This window comes from Schistocerca cancellata, chromosome 8 (genome assembly GCF_023864275.1).
Source record: "Schistocerca cancellata isolate TAMUIC-IGC-003103 chromosome 8, iqSchCanc2.1, whole genome shotgun sequence".
Lineage (NCBI taxonomy): Eukaryota > Metazoa > Arthropoda > Insecta > Orthoptera > Acrididae > Schistocerca > Schistocerca cancellata.
Genome location: NC_064633.1, coordinates 528,383,108 through 528,404,926, shown reverse-complemented (window position 1 = coordinate 528,404,926; position 21,819 = coordinate 528,383,108). Strand labels below are relative to the sequence as shown.

The 21,819-nt window shown below is 40.0% G+C and overlaps 1 protein-coding gene across 1 annotated transcript in view; it reads left to right on the top strand.

Moving 5' to 3' along the window:
* The first annotated feature begins 5,336 nt into the window (after positions 1–5,336).
* LOC126094709 (alpha-N-acetylgalactosaminidase) overlaps positions 5,337–21,819 on the top strand; it is a 97,293-nt gene continuing 80,810 nt past the window's right edge. The window contains exons 1-2 of the mRNA XM_049909242.1: positions 5,337–5,490; positions 5,850–6,022. Of these exons, the coding sequence (XP_049765199.1) occupies positions 5,865–6,022 (158 nt within the window). The 5' untranslated portion in view covers positions 5,337–5,490; positions 5,850–5,864. The remainder of the gene's footprint in view (positions 5,491–5,849; positions 6,023–21,819) is intronic.

Here is a 21,819-nt window from a genome sequence, read left to right as displayed (position 1 = left end):
GTTGAACGCGTTAGACACAATGTCCAGCGAGTACAAGGCGGAGGTTCCCTGCTGTTTTGGTGTGGCATTATGTGGGACCAATGTATGCCGCTGGTGCTCATGGAAGGCGCTGTTACGGCTGTACAATACATGAATGCCATCCTGCGACCGATAGTGCAACCATACTGGCAGCATGTTGCTGAGGCATTCGTCTTCATGGACGACACTTCGCGCCCCCATTGTGCATATCTTGTGAATGACTTGCTTCAGTATAACGACATGCTCGACTAGAGTGGCCAAAATGTACTCCAGACATGAACCCTGTCGAAAATGCCTGAGATAGATGAAAAGGGCTCTTTATGGACGATGTGACCCACCAACAACTCTGAGGGATCTACGCCGAATCGCTGTTGAGGTGTGGGTCAATCTGGGCTAACGGTACCTTGCTGAACTTGTGGGTAGTATTCCATGACAAATAAGTCATGCATCAGTGCAAGAGGACGTGCTACTGGGTATTAGAGGTACCGGTGTGTACAGCAATCTGGACCACCACCTCCGAAGGTCTCACTGTGTGATGGTATAACATGCAATGTGCGGTTTTCATGAGCAAAAAAAAGAGCAGAAATGATGTTTATGTTGATCTCTATTCCAGTTTTCTGTACATGTTCTGGGACTCTCGGAACTGAGGTGATGCAAAACTTTTTTTGATGTGTGTATTTTGCAGTGACATAATTATTAAGATGTGTTAGAAAACTTATATATTCAGGTCTTGTAACACATTCTTTTCCTAAGTAATGTTTGGTAGCTGCATCATAACCGCTTATTGAATCTTTTAAATCTACTAATCTTCTACCTTTAAAATCAACATACCCATTACTTACTTTAAAAAAGGTATGTAATTACTTACAAAGTTATTTGATTATATTTTCTATTTTTAGATCACTTTCATTTAAGTTCATTTTCCCATTATTGATGCCAACTTTAGGCTGCAGCTTTTTTCCAAAATTTTAATTTACTATATTCTACTCTGAAAAGACGAAGAAACTGGTACACCTGCTTAATATCATGTAGGGCCCCCACAAGTACGCAGAAGTGCCACAAAATGATGTGGAATGGACTCGACTAATGCTCAAGTACTGCTGGAGGGAATTGAAACCACGAATCCTGCAGGGCTGTGCATAAATCAATAAGAGAATGAGTGGGTTGAGATCTTTTCTGAACAGCACACTTCAAGGCTTCCCAGATATACTCAATAATTTTCATGTCTGGGGAGTTTGGTGACCAAGTGTTTAAACTCAGAAGTGTGTTCCTGAAGCCATTCTGTAGCAATTCTGGAGGTGCGGGGTGTCGCATTGTCCTGCTGGAATTGCCCAAGTCCGTTGGAATGCACGATGGACATGAATGGATGCAGGTGATCAGACAGGATGCTTACGTACATGTCACATGTCAGAGTCGTATCTACTCGTATCAGGGGTCCCATATCACTCCATCTGAAACATGCCCCACACCATTATAGAGCCTCCACCAGTTTGAACAGTCCCCTGCTGACATGCAGGGTCCATGGGTTCATGAGGTTGTCTCCATAACCATACACGTCCATCTGCTCGATACAATTTGAAACGAGACTTGGCCGACCAGGCAACATGTTTCCCCTCATCGACGCTCCACTGTTGGTGTTTATGGGCCCAGGCAAGGCATAAGGCTTTGTGTCGTGCAGTGATCAAGGGTACATGAGTGGGCCTACAGTTCCAAAAGCCCACATCGATGATGTTTTGTTGAATGGTTCGCACGCTGACTTTTGTTGATGGCCCAGCATTGGAATCTGCAGCAATTTGTGGAAGGGTTGCACTTCTGTCACGTTGAATAATTCTTCAGTCGTCGTTTGTCCTGTTCATGTAGGATCTCTTTCCAGCCACAGCAATGTCAGAGATTTGATGTTTTACCGGATTCCTGATATTCATGGTACACTGATGGAATGGTTGTATGGGAAAAATCCCCACTTCATCACTACCCCGGAGATGCTGTGTCGACTATAACACCATGTTCAAACTGACTTAAATCTTGATATCCTGCCTGTGTCTCCTATGGCTGATTTCCTTTTAATTCAATTTAATGTTTATAAGTCGGAGGAAGGTAAGCATGATGCAGGAGGCGCATTGCAGTCTAAATATTATACATCGAAAGCGTACAAAGTACACTTCATAGCTGTATTCCAAACACCCACAACTCCAGATTGTACCAGCAGTAACCAATCTAACAACTGTGCCAGAGACTTGTTGTCTTGTATAGGCATTGCCTACCACAGTGCCATATTCTGTCTGTTTACATATCTCTATATTTGAATATGCATGCCTATACCAGTTTCTTTGGCGCTTCACTGTAAATTTCATCGAACTTATTATTATCTGACATCAGTTTTAAAATAAATATACTCAAATGGCCACAAATTACTTCATTAAAATTTTGTATTCGTTGTCAACACTGGTGTCCAAAATTAAAGCAACAAACCGCTATTTCGCTGTTTTGCGTCTAATTCACGATGTAACGGACGTCTAAACGATCGTGTTCTCCACGGAAACTGGCTTTCCGGTTAATGCATAACCATACCAACAATGACGTCAGGGCATCTATAAAATGGGATCATGTTAGCCGTATAGTCTCTCAGTCACAATTGCTGTATACACAGTCACAGATGGTGCAGTATGGCACAGAGAAGACGCCTACCAGACTGTCTGTGGTGGACGGCGATAGGAAGAATGGAAGCAGGACAGTCGCAAACTGATGTGGCCTGATAGCTTAATGTGAATCGTTCGTTTCTTTCTCAGATGTGGCGACAGTTTATAGAGACCAAAACTGTATCCTGAAGACCAGGGCAGGGTCGATCATTTGTGAAATCAGAAACAGAAGACCTTTATTTGGCTATAAGGACATGGTAGTACCGCCTTGGAACTGCACAGCAACTAGCATCTGACCCTGCAATATCCACTGGACGTGTTGTATCGAGGCAAACGGTGTACAGAAGACTCTGGAAGAGTATCCCTTATTGTCAGAGACCTGCTGGTTGCATACCTCTGACATGTCTTTGCAGAAGGGAACATCTAGAGTGGAAATGTCAGCATGCCACCTAGATGGTCTAACAGGGTGCTAATGTTCTTTTCACACATGAGTCCCTGAGTGGTCTGGAGAGTGATTCTCGACGGAATCGCATCTGGAGGGAATGTGAAATCGATTTCATTACTCAAATACTGTGGAAAGAGACCAATACCGGGGAGGGTCCCTAATGGTGTGGGTAGGGATTATGTTAACCACACGAACATCTCTTCATGAAATTGTGCAAGTGAATCAGCAAGATTTAACTGCTGTCAGGTATTGTAACGAGATCTCGAAACCTCATGTGTTGTTGTTGCGAGGGGCTGTGGGCCCAGACTTCTCATTGATGGACGATAATGCTCGACCTCATGGAGCACAGGTGGTTAATGTTTCTTGGAAATGGAAGATATTGCACAAATAGCATGGTCTGCTCGCTCTCCCGATTTGAATCCCATAGAGCATGTGTGGAATGCATGGGAAGATGGGTTACATCATGTCAGCTTCCACCAGCCATTTTTCAGAACTTGTGAGCAGCTCTGCAGGAGGAATGGGCGTCATTGCCTCAACATGAGATTGACGACATTATTCACATCATACCCTGTAGCTGTCATGCCTGTATTGCTGCCAGAAGTGGTCGCACCCTAGACTGAGCACATTAACCAGTTGTCGTAATGTGTGTGCAAACCGTTAAATTGGAAAAAACGAAGAAACGTTTTGTCTACTGTTATGCATGTTGCAGTCGTTTACGTTGTGTATTCTTTACATTGTTTCCACTCTACTATCACCTATTTATACTGTTTTGTGCGAAAATAAACGCAACCTTGCAAATTTACCGTCTGTTGCTTTAATTTTGGACATCAGTGTATTGCAGTACAACTCACTTGAGCCAAGATATTTAACCAGTTGTTCAGGAATATTTCCTTCAAATTAAAGAAACACAATTTTTTATCTTTATTTTTATAATAGAATATCCAATGAGTACCAACATAATCAGATGTGTCAAAATTAACTATTCCAGAGTACTTTTTTTGTTTATTATGTAATTTATCAATCATAAAACCACCAGGAAAGTATTTGATTTTTAATTGCTTTCTATATCAAAATTACTTAATGCATTAGGATACGTACTGAAATGGATTATTTTTTGCATTTTTTAAATTTCAGCGCCATCTTTTTCTCCATTGCTGAATTACGGCTTTTTTGTTCTTCTAATTCTTTATCACCATTTTTTTTTGTCCGTTACTGATTTTGCAATATCAGGTGCTCCGCCATTGCATTTATTGGATACAAATACTCACCCCAAAATACAATGAACTGAGATATAACTCCAGTAAAACGTAAATCCAGTCACTAGCTAACATCATACAACAGTTTAGAAGTATAAAAATTTAGTGCAGATTAAAGCAGGTTAAAATAACTGCCAACATCATAAAAACATGATTTTTGCAGCAAAACATTTTGCAGACAACAGGCTGGCCATGTTAACTGCATTGATCCAACACTTTAAACGAAAACACGAGAAAACGAAAAAAAGTGAAGTTTCATTAATTAAATTTTTCCAGTTTTTGTCTCTATTCACCTACGTGTTCCTACTCACCCCAGGTTACGGTGCAATAGCTGGTTTCTGTTGGTGGTGTTCCATCAATTCGACGTGATTTTGTTTATTTTGTGTCTTTTGTGATCCATAGTGTTTCTTCTTCTGTCAAAAGAAAGCTTCACGGAGTAGTAGGCTACTTATAGCCTCGTAAACGCTGATTTTGTGAACTGATCTTGTGGAAACGAGAAAACGACCAATGGAGTGCCCTGTTCAATCCTTGCAAGCGTAGCAGATTTTGGAGTAAGACTTATTTTCTGTTGATTTATAACCGTTACTTCTGAATGTGATAAAAAAAATTGTGAAATACGTGTGGGTTTCATTTCAGGCCTGCAATCTGGAGTTGTGGGGTTGTTTGGAATACAACTATGACGCGTACTTTATATAAAGTCGATGCATAATATTTAGACTGCTATGCGCCTCCTGCGTCGTGCTTACCTTCCTCCGTCTTATGAACATTAAATTAAACTAAAATCTGGTAAAATAAATCAGTCATAGGAGACACCACTCGGTCACAAAAATTCGACACGAGATAGCTTACTACCAACGCTACGTTTTTCGAGTGGAGATCATGTTATCTCTGGTGCTATTGACAACATGAAATACGGTTTTTTGTTTATTTTGATGTCAGTCAGCGAAGTCGTACAAGATAAACATGTGTTGAGATGCATTAGAAAAATAAAAAGAAACAAATGTAAAAATAAGCAATGACATCACGGAGAAATAAGATGTCATATGAAAATACATAAATCGGAATCAAACGACAGCAGTGACAATAAGTATGCCTAATCTGTAAATTATTGTTGGACGTGGTTTAAACTGTTGCAGTAAGTGTTAGTGTAAACTCCTTGTTTCATTGTATTTACTTTTCGCGGAAATTGATTTTATTATGCTTTCTGAATTCAGTTCGTGGGGGAAACGGGGCAAGATTGATCGACACGAAGTATTACAGTCGTTTTTCTGGGCTTGACAAGCGTCAGACTTGCCGTAGTTACATTTTTTTTTTTCGTCGGGGAACGGGGCCGACTGGTGAAAGTGAGGTTGAATGCTGACAGTGGTGGGAGTCGGCCGCTTGCAGCAGCCGCCAAGTCTGCTCGTAGTTACATAAAGTCAGTCAGTCGGTGAGCGGTGGTGTGCGAAGACGGTGCGCGAGTGAAACAAACTATATGACATCTCTTATTTTCAGGTAGTGTAACGCATCATGAATCGTGATGCGGTGTGCGCAGTGTTGTGCTTGGTGTTGACATTCGTCGAAGCACTTGAAAATGGACTGGCTCGCACACCCCCTATGGGGTGGTTGTCTTGGGAGAGGTTTCGGTGTAACACCGATTGTAAAAACGATCCCGATAACTGCATTAGGTAAGTTATGAGGCTGTGACTAAATGACATCTTCATTTATATGTATGAATACTAGTGATCGACGTCAGACGTTATTTCTGTGTACAGTGCTGACTTTGCTATTTTGTTTTAGAATTGTAGATTTCAACAGAAAGTAGACAATAATTTGTAACATGCTATATTTCAAGTGTTCACTTGTTGCCTTGAGATGTTTATTTCGGTAGTTTTTCTACACAGTTTCAAGGATACAGGAAAGTTAAAGATCTATCCCAGATGCACCGTTTTTTTCGATTCGTTGTGCTACAGTATCAGGAAGCCTACTGACGTATAAAAACTATGCAGTTTACTTCTACCACTCTCCTAAACTACACTTGATTTTGGCCTTTATTTCATTTTGAAATAAGAGAAAACAGTGCGAAAAAATGAAAAACACATTATTTGTCATCGTATAATTTAAACTACAAGATGCAAAATTTAACAAACTCGTAGATTATAAGGACTGCACTAAGATACCTTTCTCTCGAAGTTACTGTGTAATTCAAAATCAATGGTGTGGAACTCATGTTATCTGAAAAGGATCTGGCTCAAGAATACATACAAAATTCCAAAAAATATCGATGATTTAATTTTGGGGAGTAATAATGTACTATGAGGAATAGTGTCAAATTGTAGGAACTTGCTAAATGAAAGTTTAGGAATAATAAATGTGATGAAAAGGGACTGGAGTGTGGTCTTTTAGTGTCATGAAGGCATGTACTCTAAATGTTAACAGATGATGATGATCCGTAAATTACACACAGCGTAACTCAAAGCAGAGGTGTTGACATAACATAAAAATTTATTAACAGCAATAGAACTATCATATTACATGTAATTATTTTGTGTGTGTATGTATTAGGTGTTTGGGATGAGACACATACGATTCACCAAGTATGACTGCCTTATAAACGTAGGCAGAGGTTAAAATATGCACATTGTGATATATCATTTCTATGTCAAGATGGGGAAACTGAAGTGGATGGTGTGTTTAATATGATTATGTGTGTCTTATATGAGGCAAACAATGTAACAGTTTTTTGGAAGACAATTTTCCATATTTCTCAAAGATCTGGAACTGTCTTGCTCCAAGTTCAAGTAAATTGTAATCTGTTATCTGTCACATACTCTTTTCTCCTAATTAGTGGGGTAACAACAAATTGATTTGATTGTGTTCTCAAAATTATATACCACTAAAAATAACATAACTTGCAGAGACGCTTTGGTTGTGTAGGTGTTTTGGAGATGGTGCGTGAAAGGAAATTCTACAGGCCAACTTTAAGAATGTGGGTCTGACAGAAGCAGGGATGCTTACAAGCAGTGAGGAGCACTGTCAAAATATAATTATTTGTTTTTTTATTGTACCTTGCCAAATAGTAGATGCATTCAGTTTGGAGATCATGGTATAAAAATAAGCCATAATTTTACACACAGAGTCTGAAGGATAAACATAGTGTACGTCCCCTGTATCAATGACACAAGTGTATTATTAAATAATTTTTTGACACATATTTTTCCAGTCTACAGTCAGTTCTGAACAAATCAAATCTGTGCAATTGAACAGTGAAAATTATTGTTGCGTTCTCTGATATAGTGAGTATAAAAATATATTTAAAAAAGGGAGAAAAGTGCATTAGGCAAATGAGCTAATAGCATAGTGCTCGAAATGTTAAAACTGATTGTCAGTCCTTTCAGAATTTTCTTCTTGTGTGCCTTAATTTACAATATTTCTCCATTGTGATATTTTTTATGGCTTTGAGCCAAATCAAAAATGTCCACTAGCTATATTTTCCAATAAATACACTTCTAAAATATTCTGGAATGTTTTCATTTTTCTTGTTACACTTGACTAACACCGTAAAAGACATTACCTGAAGTTCTTCACACTCTTCTTCAAGCTGTTCGCATAGGAAATATGAATGACATGCCCATTGTGGTACATAGTATATTATGCTTTAAAATTATTGCTCTTCATTTATGAACTTCATGGTCATTGTCACCCATAGGATTATTTTCCTTTTGTCAGATGCTTTAACAATATTTAAGGGAGTATGTTTATTCCAAGAAGTACATTCCCTGGTATCTGAACATACTAGATTAGATTAGATTCAGTTTTCGTTCCATGGACCCAAAAATGAGACAATTCTCGTGGGTGGTGAACATGTCAGTTTCAGTAATGATTGCCTTGCATGCAACATACAATGTAGCTGATAACACTCTCCTAAACTAGCTAACAGGTTTGTGTTTATTTAGGAGTAAAATATCCATGGATTGTTTTCCCATGTTCTTCCATGTATTGTTAGTTTCCTGTAGCATGGATCATTGTCAATATGGTGTAGTATTTCTTCCTGGTGTAAAACTTTTTGCACTCCAGAGGGACTTTGTGTGATTCGTGTGCATTACATAGTGGCAAATGCACCATTGTAATAGATTGGGTGTATTCAAAACATTTGCCTGTGCGAATTTGTGACCACTGTACCACAACTACCTGTTGAATTAAAGGCAGTGGTGCAAATTGTGTTTGAACAAAAGAATAATTTACAACAGGGACCAACTGAAAGTGCGGTGCTATTTTTAAGAGACTGACCTCATATTCAGGAGCATGGAATTTGCTCTGTCAACTCCTTCTGGTTTAGGCTTCCATGGTTTTCCTAAATCAGTCCAGGCTAATGCCAGGACGGTTTCTTCAGCAAGGACTCAGCCAAATCACGTGTACTACCCTTATAAAAATATCCTTATGTTTTCAATTTTTCTATATATTTGAGCTATTTATTATCATTGTTTTATGACGACAAATCCTGTCTCATTATTGTATGATCCATGGATGAATAAATAATAATATTTTTAAAAATAAACAAACTGTACTGAAGAACCACGTATTGCTTCCAAAGAGTTCGTGAGGATAAAATTAGATTAATTACAGCATGTACGCATAGAGACATTAGATTGGGCATTTTTTCCCATACTCTATACATGAATGGAACGGAAAGAAGCCCTAATAACTTTTACAGTGGGACATACCCTCTGCTATGTGCTTCACAGTGGCTTGTAGAGTGTAACATATAGAATAACCTGGATCCCAAGTGGAACTATTATACGCGTAGACAAAGTTGACACTCGGCGTGGTGGCTGATGGGAGCAGCTGTAAAGGCATTTCCCATTTACAGTCGCTCCCATGAGACATTGCGCCAAGTGTCAACTTTGTGTGTTTAATAAAGCATCGTGTAGTCAAGAAAAGTAAGGTTTAAATAATAAGTAGAGCTACTGAAGAGCTTGTTGCTGCACGTTATGAAGCTGTGACATCAATGTATTAAGAGTAGGTTTTAGAAAGTCTAGATATATTCACAAGGAGTTGGTATGTTCGTTACCTAAAATTAGATAAAGGCAGCCTCTCACTTATAGCAGTTAGATATGTGGAGCACAGTAGCACATAACAGAAATTGGCATTCACACTAGCGTTCGAGCACTTAATTTTTTTCCCACCAATATTACACACATTTACACACACAGACACCCAAACGCATGTTCCCATGGCCACAATACTAGCTAATTAATAACTTCTGTAATTTAGCAGAGAAAATGTGTTCAGGTGCTCATAGGTAAAAGCAAGACAATATTTTCAGAACATTCTTTTATAACGGTATAAACAAACATCAAATTTCATCTATTGCATTGTGGAATTAAGTGTTTCAGTAGATATACATTTGTACTGATTTTCATACAAATATGGTCTGTACGTTCTTTCCATAACTGGTGTTTATCAGCAATTATACCCAAAAAATTGTGTTTGTTTGTGGGGCTAAGGGGCAATTGAGCTGTAAGTTGAGTACTATTTATGTTCTGGTTATAGCTAAGCAGAAATTGCATTGTCACTGTCTTCTCTTTATTTACAAGTAGCTCATTTGCCATTAGATAACTTGACAGAAAATTAAAATTCATTTCACTACTGTTCATAGAAGTTTGCGTATCACGGATCCAGCTGCCAAAAGATGTGTCATCAGCATAGCTCACAATCCTGCAGTTTTGAGGTTCAGTTAATCATTAACATACACAAGAAACAGAAAAGACCCCAATATACTTTCTTGCGGCACACCACAGTGAGGCATCTTGTGGATTTCATTCCTTTTGCAAGTTGCTTGACACATTGTTTTCTGTCTTTCAAATGGTAGGTAAGTAGTTGTAAGGCTACACTTCTTCTCCTGTATGCTTCTAATTTATGCAGTAGAATTGTATGATCGACAGTACCAAAAGATATACTCATATCCAGTATATATGCCTGATACCTTGTCTCCTTCATCTAGCTTGTTTAATATTTAATGTATAAAAGTTGCTACTGCTGTTACAGTAGATCTTCATTTTCTACAACCAACTTGTGGATTGTTGAACAAATTATGTTTGAGGAAATATGCCTCAAATTGATTTAATATATTTTCTGTAGTGATTTTCCGAGCTCTGAAGTTAATGATATTGGCCTATAGTTTTTGATGTCAGTTTTTATTCTGTTATACACCGGTAGGATTTCTGTGGTTTTCAAAAGATCAGAGAAGTCTCCATGGCAAAGGAGGACATGCATGAGATGTGTCAGAGGCTTTACTGATTCTCCTCTGTGTTCCTTTAACAGCTTAGATGAAATTTCATCCCAATCGCAAGACGTTTTAGCTTGAAGTTCTGAAATGATTGCTAGGCAGACCCTCTCAGTTATGTTATGGATGAAAAATAATTGGCCAGTATTTGTAACATCTAAATTGCGTGCCCAGTCGTGTGTTTCATTTGCGCCAATTGTACTAAACATCTGTATGAATTTCTCACACAGTTCTTTTGGGTCATTTCTTATGTTGTCATTTTCATTTAATGTCTTGCTGGTGTAATAATGTGACTGTTGTTTCCCACAGTCTTTATACATTATTTTTCAGGCTGTTTTACTAACAGCATAATCCATATCAATTCAGGCAGGCTACGAAAAAATATTACCTTTATAGTTTCAGATGTTATTGAATTTAGCATATGTTAAAATGAAGGACTGAGTAAGGAACACACATTTTTTTGTGTTCTCCAGAAAAATTTCTGCTCTGGAATACAGCAAAATTTTAAAACAGTTCTAGATATTTGGTTGTTTTTTTAATTTTTTTATTTGAAAGATAATTGATTTATGATTACAAAGAGAGCCTCCATTTGGACTGACTTGTCAAAATTCTTTTACTATGGCACTCTGAACATTTTTAATAATTTATGGATTTTTTTCCAAAAATGCCAATCCATAAAATTTTGATTTTTTTTCTGTTGATTAGTACTATATCGTTCTACATTCCCTGAAAAGGAGAGTTTCCACTTTTAAGTTGAACAGGTTTTATAAACAATTGAATTTTATTCCATATATAAAACCTGTTTTATTACCACATTATCACATAACAGGCTCATAAAAATCAAAACCTAGCCTTATTTAATATAATTTTAGTTTTGAAAGATGAGTAAGAGACTCATTTTTCAAGCATTATAAATGGTTCCAAAATGTATGTGAAAGGTCCAAAGGCTTAAAGGTTTCAATTTATACAACTTCTGTGCTCTCTGTTTTGCACTGAAATTGGCCAGTCAATGAAATAAAAATGTGTTCCCCTGCTTCAGTATCTTCCTTTGATATACGTTATGCCTTCCTGTTGAACCAATAGAAACTGGGGCACTTGCAATCTTCAAAACATTGTGAACAGGAAATGAGCACTGATGGTGTTGTTGCTGTCCTTCAGCTGGAAACCTATATCCAGCACAAAATTTCTTCTTTCTTGCTCTTTAAAGTGCATGCAATATGAGTTCGCCCATCACTTTGAGTCCAAAAGTGTGTCTTCTGAATTCCTTTCACAGGAGTAGTTTATTTGGACCATTCTTCTTTTTTCTGCTTACGGAATTCTTTGATTTCCTCTTTGGACAAAAGAATGAGGGTTGTGGATGTGCAAGCTTTCACGACTCTCATAAAATCCTCAGCATTCTGAATCACAGCTGTATTTGTTAGGGAAACAATTATGTTTTGTAGCATGGTGCTTCAGCAGGCCTTCTACACCATCACAAGACCCCTTCCTGTGACCAGTAGCACTGTATACCCAGTCAGGTGGCACAAGTGACTTACTCAAACAGCTGCTAATGATTTTTAAAATGACTTGGAGCACCGTCAGAAATAATGATGATCTTCTCTACCCCTGTTTGCAGTTGAAGAATTTTGCACATTGATAGCAAAGCATGTGCCGAGTCATGTCCTGTGTCATCACTTATAAGTGCGACACTTGTGGTCTTGTTTTGAATATATGTCACTCCTGCAAAAATTGAAACCTGGTCATTACTCCAACGAGTCCCTTGTACTTCATATGGGAGAATTACAGACAAGTTCTCAGCAAACTCACAGTGAAGCACTAAACATAGTTCTTCAGCCTGTACACACTCTTTCACTTCTGCAATGTGTTGTTGTTGCAATTTCTTCAGATGCTGGTGTGTTACTGCTTTCACTGACTACTTACCAAATTCTACAATGAAACTGTCAAAGGCAACATTTTTCTTAATTAGTTTATTTTTCCTGCCATATCGCATATGTAATTTCTACAGAGATGTGCTACATCTTCCAGGCCAAGTGTCTATAAAGACAGTCCTCCCTTTCCAGGGCAGTCACCACATTCTTGAAACAAACAAGTCTCTCACTTCATGTCACAGACGACTAATGACTTAACACGCCTGTCCAAGTTGTCATATGTCACATGCTCCAGAAAGTTCTTCAAAGTTACCAGATAAAGTTCAAAATTTGCACAGTACACACGTAAACAGACATGTCTAGGTGGGTGTGGAACTACTCACTTAGGTTGTAGTGCATAAAATTTTTATTTTCCAATTTGTGGAGTTGTATAGTTGCTCTTATAAATTGCAAAAGTTTCTTTAATACTGGGAGTCATGTACTTCTTCACTTTCACAACACTTTCACTTTCAACTGTTGCAGTTATAGTGTCTTTTTTGTTGGCACTATGGCGAGAACAGACCCATTCATCTTCCAGATAAAATGACTGCACTATTTGAACTAGAGCTGCATCTACAGGATGACCATAATAGGCATCTGGTCTTCTAAAGGCTCCTTTTACTAAACTCACATTTCTTGATATGTCTGCCATGCACTTTGATACTGATGGAACATGGTTCAAAATTGTTTTCTTTGAAAATGTCTCTGGAATAATAGTTAAAACTTGCACCTTTTCACTGTAGGATGCACAGTATTGAAAAGCTGAATTGATATTTGTGAAAAATTCCTGGCAAGAAGTGCAAGAGTGCTTTGGTTCATTTTCTTTTGAAGATGAAATTTCTACTTTGAAGAGTGCGGTCAGTTTTGCTGTAGTGTATTCATCCATAGTTTAAGTAATTTGTCTGCGCTTTCTTGATGCATAAAGCTTATGATTCGACTTCACAGACCTCAGTTTCTTAACAGGACTGACACATACCTCTGTAGTTCACTGATTTAGGGTATTAAGTCTTCCTCTATTGATGCCAAATCTGCACCATGGGAGGCTTCACCTTGCTCAGATACTATCATTGTTATTCTGTCAAAACATGTAGAACACAAAAAGTCATCACTGGAAAATCTTCACTTTGAAACAGAGTCTTCAAATGAGAGCACTTATTCCCAATGTGAACAAAGTCTGTTTTTTGTTTGTCTTGTATATCGCTCTTTTATGGATATGTGAATAGTCAGCACACTTTACTCTCCTGTGGCCCCAGTCAGAAGACATTTCAGATAGTCCTTTTCACATAACATTCTGCAACTGTGTTAACTGGCAAAGTCCTCTCGAAGACACAGAACTCACTGGATGGTCTCAGTTTTCTTAGAAGCCTCTTCAGTAAAGAAATTAGGACTGAACAACTACAATACAGAAACCTGCAATGAATAACCACGACAAAGAAACTGACAGAAACTACAACAAAGTGTAAGGAATATCTGCAACAACGAAAGTGAAAAGAAATAATTGCAACAAAGAAAGTGATAAGAAATAAACATTCTAACAAAGAAATTAGTAAGAAGCAACTTCAGTGAATACATACATTACCCTTGAAAGTTAAAAAATTATTTTTTTAAATAAAACTTGTCCAACTTAGAAGTGGAAGCTCTTCTTTACAGAGAATATAGTACTACATGATACTAATCAACAGAAAAAATTGTAACTTTTCTGGATTGGCATTTAAAAAAAAAAAAAAAAAAAAAAAAAAAAAAAAAAAAAAAAAAAAAAAGACTCTAATCTGTTACAGAAATACAGCATTTTAAAAAAATTTCCAAAATTTGCATCTTCAAACTGGTGTTCGCAGTGTCATCTTTGGAGACTTGTATCTCAGGGCAGGAATGTTTTTGGAGACAACAACAAAAAATGCGTTTCTTACTTACTCCTGAATTTTAACAGATGCTAAATTCAATAACATCCAAGACTCTGAAGGTAAACCCCCTGCCTGAAGCGATATGGATTATGCCTAACACAAGTTGAGTTGCATATTTGATAGGTATAGTTATGAGTTTTTAGGTTAATCAAGCAATCTGTGTTTTTTTCTGAGCAGTTTTGTCTTGTTAAGGAGTATTGTAATTTAGTATCTCTAAAGAGTGTGTGTCTGCCGCTCATGGTCTCGTGGTAGCGTTCTCGCTTCCTGAGCACAGGGTCTCGGGTTCGATTCCTGGCGGGGCCAGGGATTTTCTCCTGTCCCGAGATGACGGGATGTTGTTGTGTCATCTTCACCATCATCATCACTCATCCCCATTACGGTCAGAGGAAGGCAACAGCAAACCACCTCCATTAGGACCTTGCCTAGTACGACGGTGTGGGTCTCCTGCATTGTTCCCCTACACTCTATCAAGAAGGATGGGACTTCATTTCCAAAGAGTATGTAACAGTCTTGAATGTTCTCTCTCAGTTCAGTGATTTCAGGAGGGAAATTCTCAGCTTTGAAATTAATAGCTTTGTTTACCTGTTTTACTAAAGGACATGGTTAATTTAAAGTTTTATTGTATAGTTTATAGAAGTTTTCCCATTTATCATTCACATTTGATGCATTGTAAATTGGTTCCCAGTTTTCATTTCCTAATGCCCTCTTAAGTTTACTATAATTAAATTTTCTTTTGTGCATTTTCAACTTCTCGTGGCGTAATGAATAGTCCATTAAATTTCCTTCACTGATATTTTGGCCGCATATCGTCCAGTCATCCTCAGACTGAGTCACAAGACTGACAACAAGATGCCAAGCACGGCCTTATATGCTCCACCGTGGCATTACTGCGCATGCGGGTCACAGATGCTAGTCGGTGGCAGAGAAATACACTTACACATGTGCCGCCTGTGGTGTAGGCGTACAGACATTAGATTCGCTTATCGATATGTGATCGGCAGCGGTGACACCATGACTACTTCTGTGAAGTTTAATTACCCCAAGAGCCGGATTCCATGCTTTGTCCAAATTAAAACCATTATGAAACTTCCTGGCAGATTAAAACTGTGTGCCCGACTGAGACTCGAACTCGGGACCTTTGCCTTTTTGCGGGCAAGTGCTCTACCATCTGAGCTACCGAAGCACAACTCACGCCCGCTCGTCACAGCTTTACTTCTGCCAGTATCTCGTATCCTACCTTCCAAACTTTGCAGAAGCTCTCTTGCGAACCTTGCAGAACTAGCACTCCTGAAAGGAAGGATACTGCAGAGACACGGCTTAGCCACAGCCTGGGGGATGTTTCCAGAAGTAAAGCTGTGAGGATTGGGCGTGAGTCGTGCTTCGGTAGCTCAGATGGTAGAGCACTTGCCCGCGAAAAGGCAAAGGTCCCGAGTTCGAGTCTCGGTCAGGCACACAGTTTTAATCTGCCAGGAAGTTTCATATCAGTGCATATTCTGCTGCAGAGTGAAAATCTCATTCTTAAACCATTATCTCTACTTATTAAATTATTAGCTAATCTAACCTCTATAGCTTCCTATTATTAGCTAATCTAACCTCTATAGCTTCCTTGAAGACAGATTCCCAAAAAGAAGAGGTGGTTGTTAAAATCTTCACATCACTGTAATTCATGGAATGCCCTCTATCAATACAATGTTCGGCCACAGCTGACTTGTCTGGCTGTAATTAGCGTGTGTATCTTTGATGCTCCACACACCTCTCATGAACGGTGTGTGTTGTTTGACCTATGTATGACTTCTCACAATTTCCGCAAGGAATCTGATACATACCAGCTTTACGAAGCCGTAAATTGTCCTTCACAGAGCAGAGTAAAGCTGCATTCTTCGTGGGGGGCTGGAAAATCACCTTAACACAGTATTTCTCAAGAATACGGCCTATCTTCGAGGAAATAGCATCCACATAGGGCAAAAACGCACTAGATCTGAAGGAATTACTATATTCTTCCCCATCACATACCTGCATTTTAGGTTTTTCATCAAATGCTCTACGAATTTGTTGCGGAGAAAATCCATTCGATTTAAAAATACCCTTGAGGTATGTGAGCTCTTCTTGCAAATTGTCTTTATTGGATATACAGTGCACCCGATGCATTAAGGTCTTAAGGACATCTATGGTGTGTGGAGGGTGATGGTAGCTACTGGCATGAAGATATAGATTTGTGTGTGTCGGTTTCCGATATACGCCATATCCTAATGTGCCATCACCTTTACGGAGAACAACAACATCCAAAATGGGGAGGTAGCCGTCTTTTTCTGTTTCCATAGTAAATTTAATGTTAGCATGGATGGAATTCAAATGCTCATGAAATCGATTTAATTCATCCATCCCTTGGGGGGCCATACCACAAATGTGTTGTCCACGTACCTCCAGAAGTCCGTTGGTTTAAAACTTGCTGAGTCCAGTGCCTTGTCCTCGAAGTCTTCCATGAATAAATTAGCTACCAGAGGGGAGAGGGGGCTTCCCATAGTAACACCATCAATTTGCTCATGAAATTCACCATTAAACTGAAAATAAGATGATTAAAGCACGTGTTCAAATAAGGCCGTAATTTTTTTATCAAAATGTTGGCCAATAAGAGATAAAGAGTCCTTTAAAGGTTCCTTGGTGTATAATGATACAACGTCAAAACTAACAAGCACATCTGTACTATTTAGCCGGACATTGCTAAGTCTCTGAATAAAATCCATAGAATTACGAATGTGGTGACTACATTTTCCTACCAATGGGTTTAATAAGGAAGCTAAATATTTGGCAGAAAAATACGTTGTTGAACCAGTAGTGCTCGTTATAGGTCTCATAGACAAGTTCTCTAGACGCTCATCCTTACCAATCTTGTGAACCGTAGGAAGACCAAAAAATATTGGTGGTACTGCACCTCGTACTTTTAAACTTCTTATGACTTCCTTCAGTAGTGATGAAGCGTTCAGTAAGGCCGCAGTCCTTATTGTCATCTTGTTAGTAGGATCTTTGTTAATCTTCTGGTATGCACCAGAACTAAGTAGACCACATATCTTTTCCTTGTAGACCTCCAAAGGCAAAAGGACAGTAGCATTACCTTTATCAGCACGCAGGATGACTGTATCAGTATCCTCGCGCAGCTTTCATATCGCACATCTTTCTTCCTTGGAAACATTGCTTCTTTGTGGACGGTGCTTCATAATTGCTTGACAGGTTTCTCCTCTGATTTCTTCAGCAGAATCCTCAGATAGTTGAGTTGTCCCAAAATTTGCAGGGTTGGTTCACTTTGTTAAGAACGCTGCAGTTCTAACTCTTAAAAATATTTGGATCACTCACATACTTTCAATTAAGGAATCATTTTGAGAAGTGTGATCTCCTTTGCAACAAGCAGTAGAGTTTTGGCCATGTAAAAATACCACTGCTGCTGTTCTGGAAATCGTTGATCAGACTTGAACTGCCTTTAAAAACAAGAATATGGTGTCACTTGTATAATGTCATCTAAGTAAAGCTTTTGGCTGCATTCCTTTTAATGTATTACTAACAAAAGTAGAGTATTATGTTGTACACAAATCTGCGTTAGCAGTAACTTCTTCCTACATGAACAACAAAAGACAGTTTCTTTCAATTAGAAATAGGAATCCCCTTAGCAAAAATTGGTACCAGTGTTCCACTAGACTTTGTCCTTGTTTTCTTCTTTTTAATTGTGCCTATCAGTGACATGCCGCATATCAGTCTGTTATCTGCCATGCTGATGGTACGACTTTACTTCGCGTCATGACATCTGAACTCTTGATAAGATTACACTAGAAACTCTTGACTCAACATTATATTGGTTTGCAGTCAATAAACTTGTTTGCAGTACAGACAACACACACAAGCTTGTGTTAAGAATGTCTAAGAATATAGAAAATAAAACAATGGAAAATCCAGGATGGAATGTAAAGGAAAGTTGCCAGTCACCTTGTAGCGGAGATGCTGAGTCACAGATAGGCACAACAAAAAGACTGTCCCAAATAAAGCTTTTGGCCAGTAAGGTCTTTGTCAATCCCCCCCCCCACACACACACACACACGCAAATGCCTCACACACATGACTGCAGTCTCAGGCAACTGATGCCACACTGCGAGCAGCAGCACCAGTGCATGATGGGATTGGCGACTGGGTGGGGATAAGGAGCAGGCTGGGCAATGAGGAGGAGGGATAGCAGGTTAGGGGTGGCAGGCTATGCTGTGCTGCTGGGGAGCATGATGAGGTGGAGAGAGGGTGTAGGGCAGCTATGCTAAGTTGGTATGTTAGGCGGAGGGCAGGGGAGAAGTGGGTAGGTGTTACGGAAAGGAGAGAAGTAAAAAAGACTGGGTGCGATGGTGGAATGAGAGCAGCGCAGTGCTGGAATGGAAACAGGGAAGGAGCTGGATGTGCGTGGACAATGACTAACGAAGGTTGAGGCCTGGAGGGTTACGAGAACATAGGATATATTGCAGGGAAAGTTCCCACCTATGCAATTCAGTAAATCCGTTGTTGGTGCGAAGGACCCATATGGCCAGGCTGTGAAGCAGCCATTTAAATGAAGAGTGTCATGTTTGGCAACGTGCTAAGCAACAGGGTGGCCCACTTGTTTCATGGCCACAGTTTGTCGGTCGCCATTTTTGTGGGCAGACAGCTTGTTTGTTGTCATGCCTACATAGAATGCAGCACAGTGATTGCAGCTTAGTGTGTACTTCACATGACTGGTTTCACAGGTAGCCCTACCTTCGATTGGATAGGTGATGTTTGTGACTACACTGAAGTAGGTGATGGTGGGAGGATCTGTGGGACAGGCCTTGCATCTAGCTCTATTACAGGGGTATGAGCCATGAGGTAAGGGATTGGGAGCAGGGGTTGTGTAGTGATGGACGAGTGTATTGTGTAGGTTCAGTGGACGACGGAATACCACTTTGGGAGAGGTGAGGAGGAGGTGAGTAGGAACAGCTGAAGCAAATTGGAGAGATGTTGTTGAGGTTCTGGAGGAATGTGGATAGGTTGTCCTCACCCTTGGTCCAGATCACAGAGATGTCATCAGTGAATCTGAACCAGGTGAGGAGTTCAGGATTCTGGGTGTTTAGGAAGGATTCCTCTGGATGGCCCATGAACAGATTGGCATAGGATGGTGCCATGTGTGTGCCTATAGCCGTACCTCGGATTTGTTTGTCGGTAATGCCTTCAAAGGAGAAGTAATTGTGGGTGAGGATCTAGTTGGTCATGGCAACTAGGAAGGAGATTGTTGGTTTGGAATCCATCAGGCATTGGGAAAGGTAGTGTTCAGTAGCGGTGAGGCCATGGGCATTAGTGTTGTTAGTGTAAAGGCATCAATATTGACGAGCATGGTACTCTGCGGTAAAGGGACAGGAACTGTGGGGAATCGGCGCAGGAAATGGTTGGTATCTTGTATGTAGAAATGTGGCTCCCGGGTAATAGGTTGAGAGCAGAGATTCTCTCAGTGAGGACATTCTCTCAGTGGGGTCACAGTAACCGGCCACAATGGGGCATCCTGGGTGGTTGGGTTTATGGGCTTTAGGAACCATGTAGAAGGTAGAAGTATGGGGAGTGGGAGGGGTGAACAGAGAGATGGACTCTGGGGAGAGGTTCTGGGATGGGCCTAAGGATTTGAGGAGTGACTGGAGATCCTTCTGGATTCCTGGAATGGGGTGACTGTGGTAAGGTTTGTAGGTGGATGTATCTGACAGCTGGCGGAGTCCTGCCCGGTAATCCTTGCGGTTCAAAACAACAGTGATATAACCTCTGTCTGTAGGTGTACCAAAATATATCGAGGGTCTCATTGAAGTCTTCATAGACCGTAATTATCCTCCCAGCCTTGTACAAAAACAAAGTTCTTATGCCTTATCTTTCCAGTGTCCCGCCACCTCCCAAAGTCCCACTGTCCGGCCACGGAGCAGCACTCCCCTCATAACTCAGTACCACACAGGACTGGAGCAGCTGAATTACATTCTCTGCAAGGGTTTCGACTACCTCTCATCGTGCCTTGAAATAAGAAATGTCCTGCCCACTATACTTCCCTCCCTTCCCTCAATGGTGTTGCGCCATCCACCAAAACCTACACAATATACTCGTCCATCCTTACACAACCCCTGCTCCCAGCCCCTTACCTCATGGCTCATACCCCTGTAATACACCTAGATGGAAAACCCGTCCCATACATCCTCCCACCACCACTTACTCCAGTCCGGTCACAAACATAACCTTTCCCATCAAAGGCAGGGCTACCTGTGAAACCAGTCATGTGATCTACAAGCTAAGCTGCAGTCACTGCGCTGCATTCTATATGGCCATGACAACCAACAAACTGCCCATCCACATGAATGGCCACAGACAAATTGTGGCCAAAAAACAAATGGACCACCCTGCTTCTGAGTATGTTGCCGAACATGACATCCTCCATTACCATTACCACTTCACAGCCTGTGCCATGTGGATCGTTCCCACCAACTCTAGCTTTTCTGAATTGTGCAGGTGGGAACTTTCCCTGCAATATATCCTATGTTCCTGTAACCCTTCTGGCCTCAATCTTTTTTAGTCATTGTCCTCACCCGTCCAGCCTTTTCCCTGTTCCCATTCCAGCACTACACAGCCCTCATTCCACCATTGCACCCAGTCTTTTTACTTCTCTCCTTTTCCGCTACCCCCTCCCCACCTCTCCCACGCCCTCCGTCTAACCTCCCAACCTCACATAGTTGCCCTACGCCCTCTCTCCACCTCGTCCCTGCGCGCTCCCCAGCAGCACAGCACTGTCTTCCACCCCTATTCTACTATCCCTCCCCCTCCGTGCCCTAGCCTCCTCCTTGTCCCACCCAGTCGCCACTCCCATCATGCACGGGTGCTGCTGCTCGCAGTGTGGCATCAGTTGCTTGAGACTGCAGTCGTGTGTGTTGTCTATTTTTTATTGTTGAATATAGAAAATAAATGTGTCATATTCTTAGGAATAAATATTGATGCTATGTTCAACTGTGAATAGCAAATCAACCAAGTTTGTACAAAGATCATATAAGTGTTCTAGTTCATGTGGAAACTGAGCTCTTTCAATTTTATATCTCATTTGTCCTACTCATATGGGCACAAACTCCTTGGATGATTCTATAGAGCACTGTCACCCTCCTTTTACCAGGCTTGGGATACTAATAGCTGTGAATCTGTATATATGTATGTCTGCGCTCTTTGTCAGGAACAAATAGAAATAAGACAAACATTGACATTCCAAGGCACAGGCTAGTAATAACAGGAAACTCCCATGAAGTGAAACATCATCAAAAATTTTAACAAGTTTCCTCCCACTCCTCAATCCTTGCCATTTAAAAAATTCAAAATAAAATTATATGACTGAC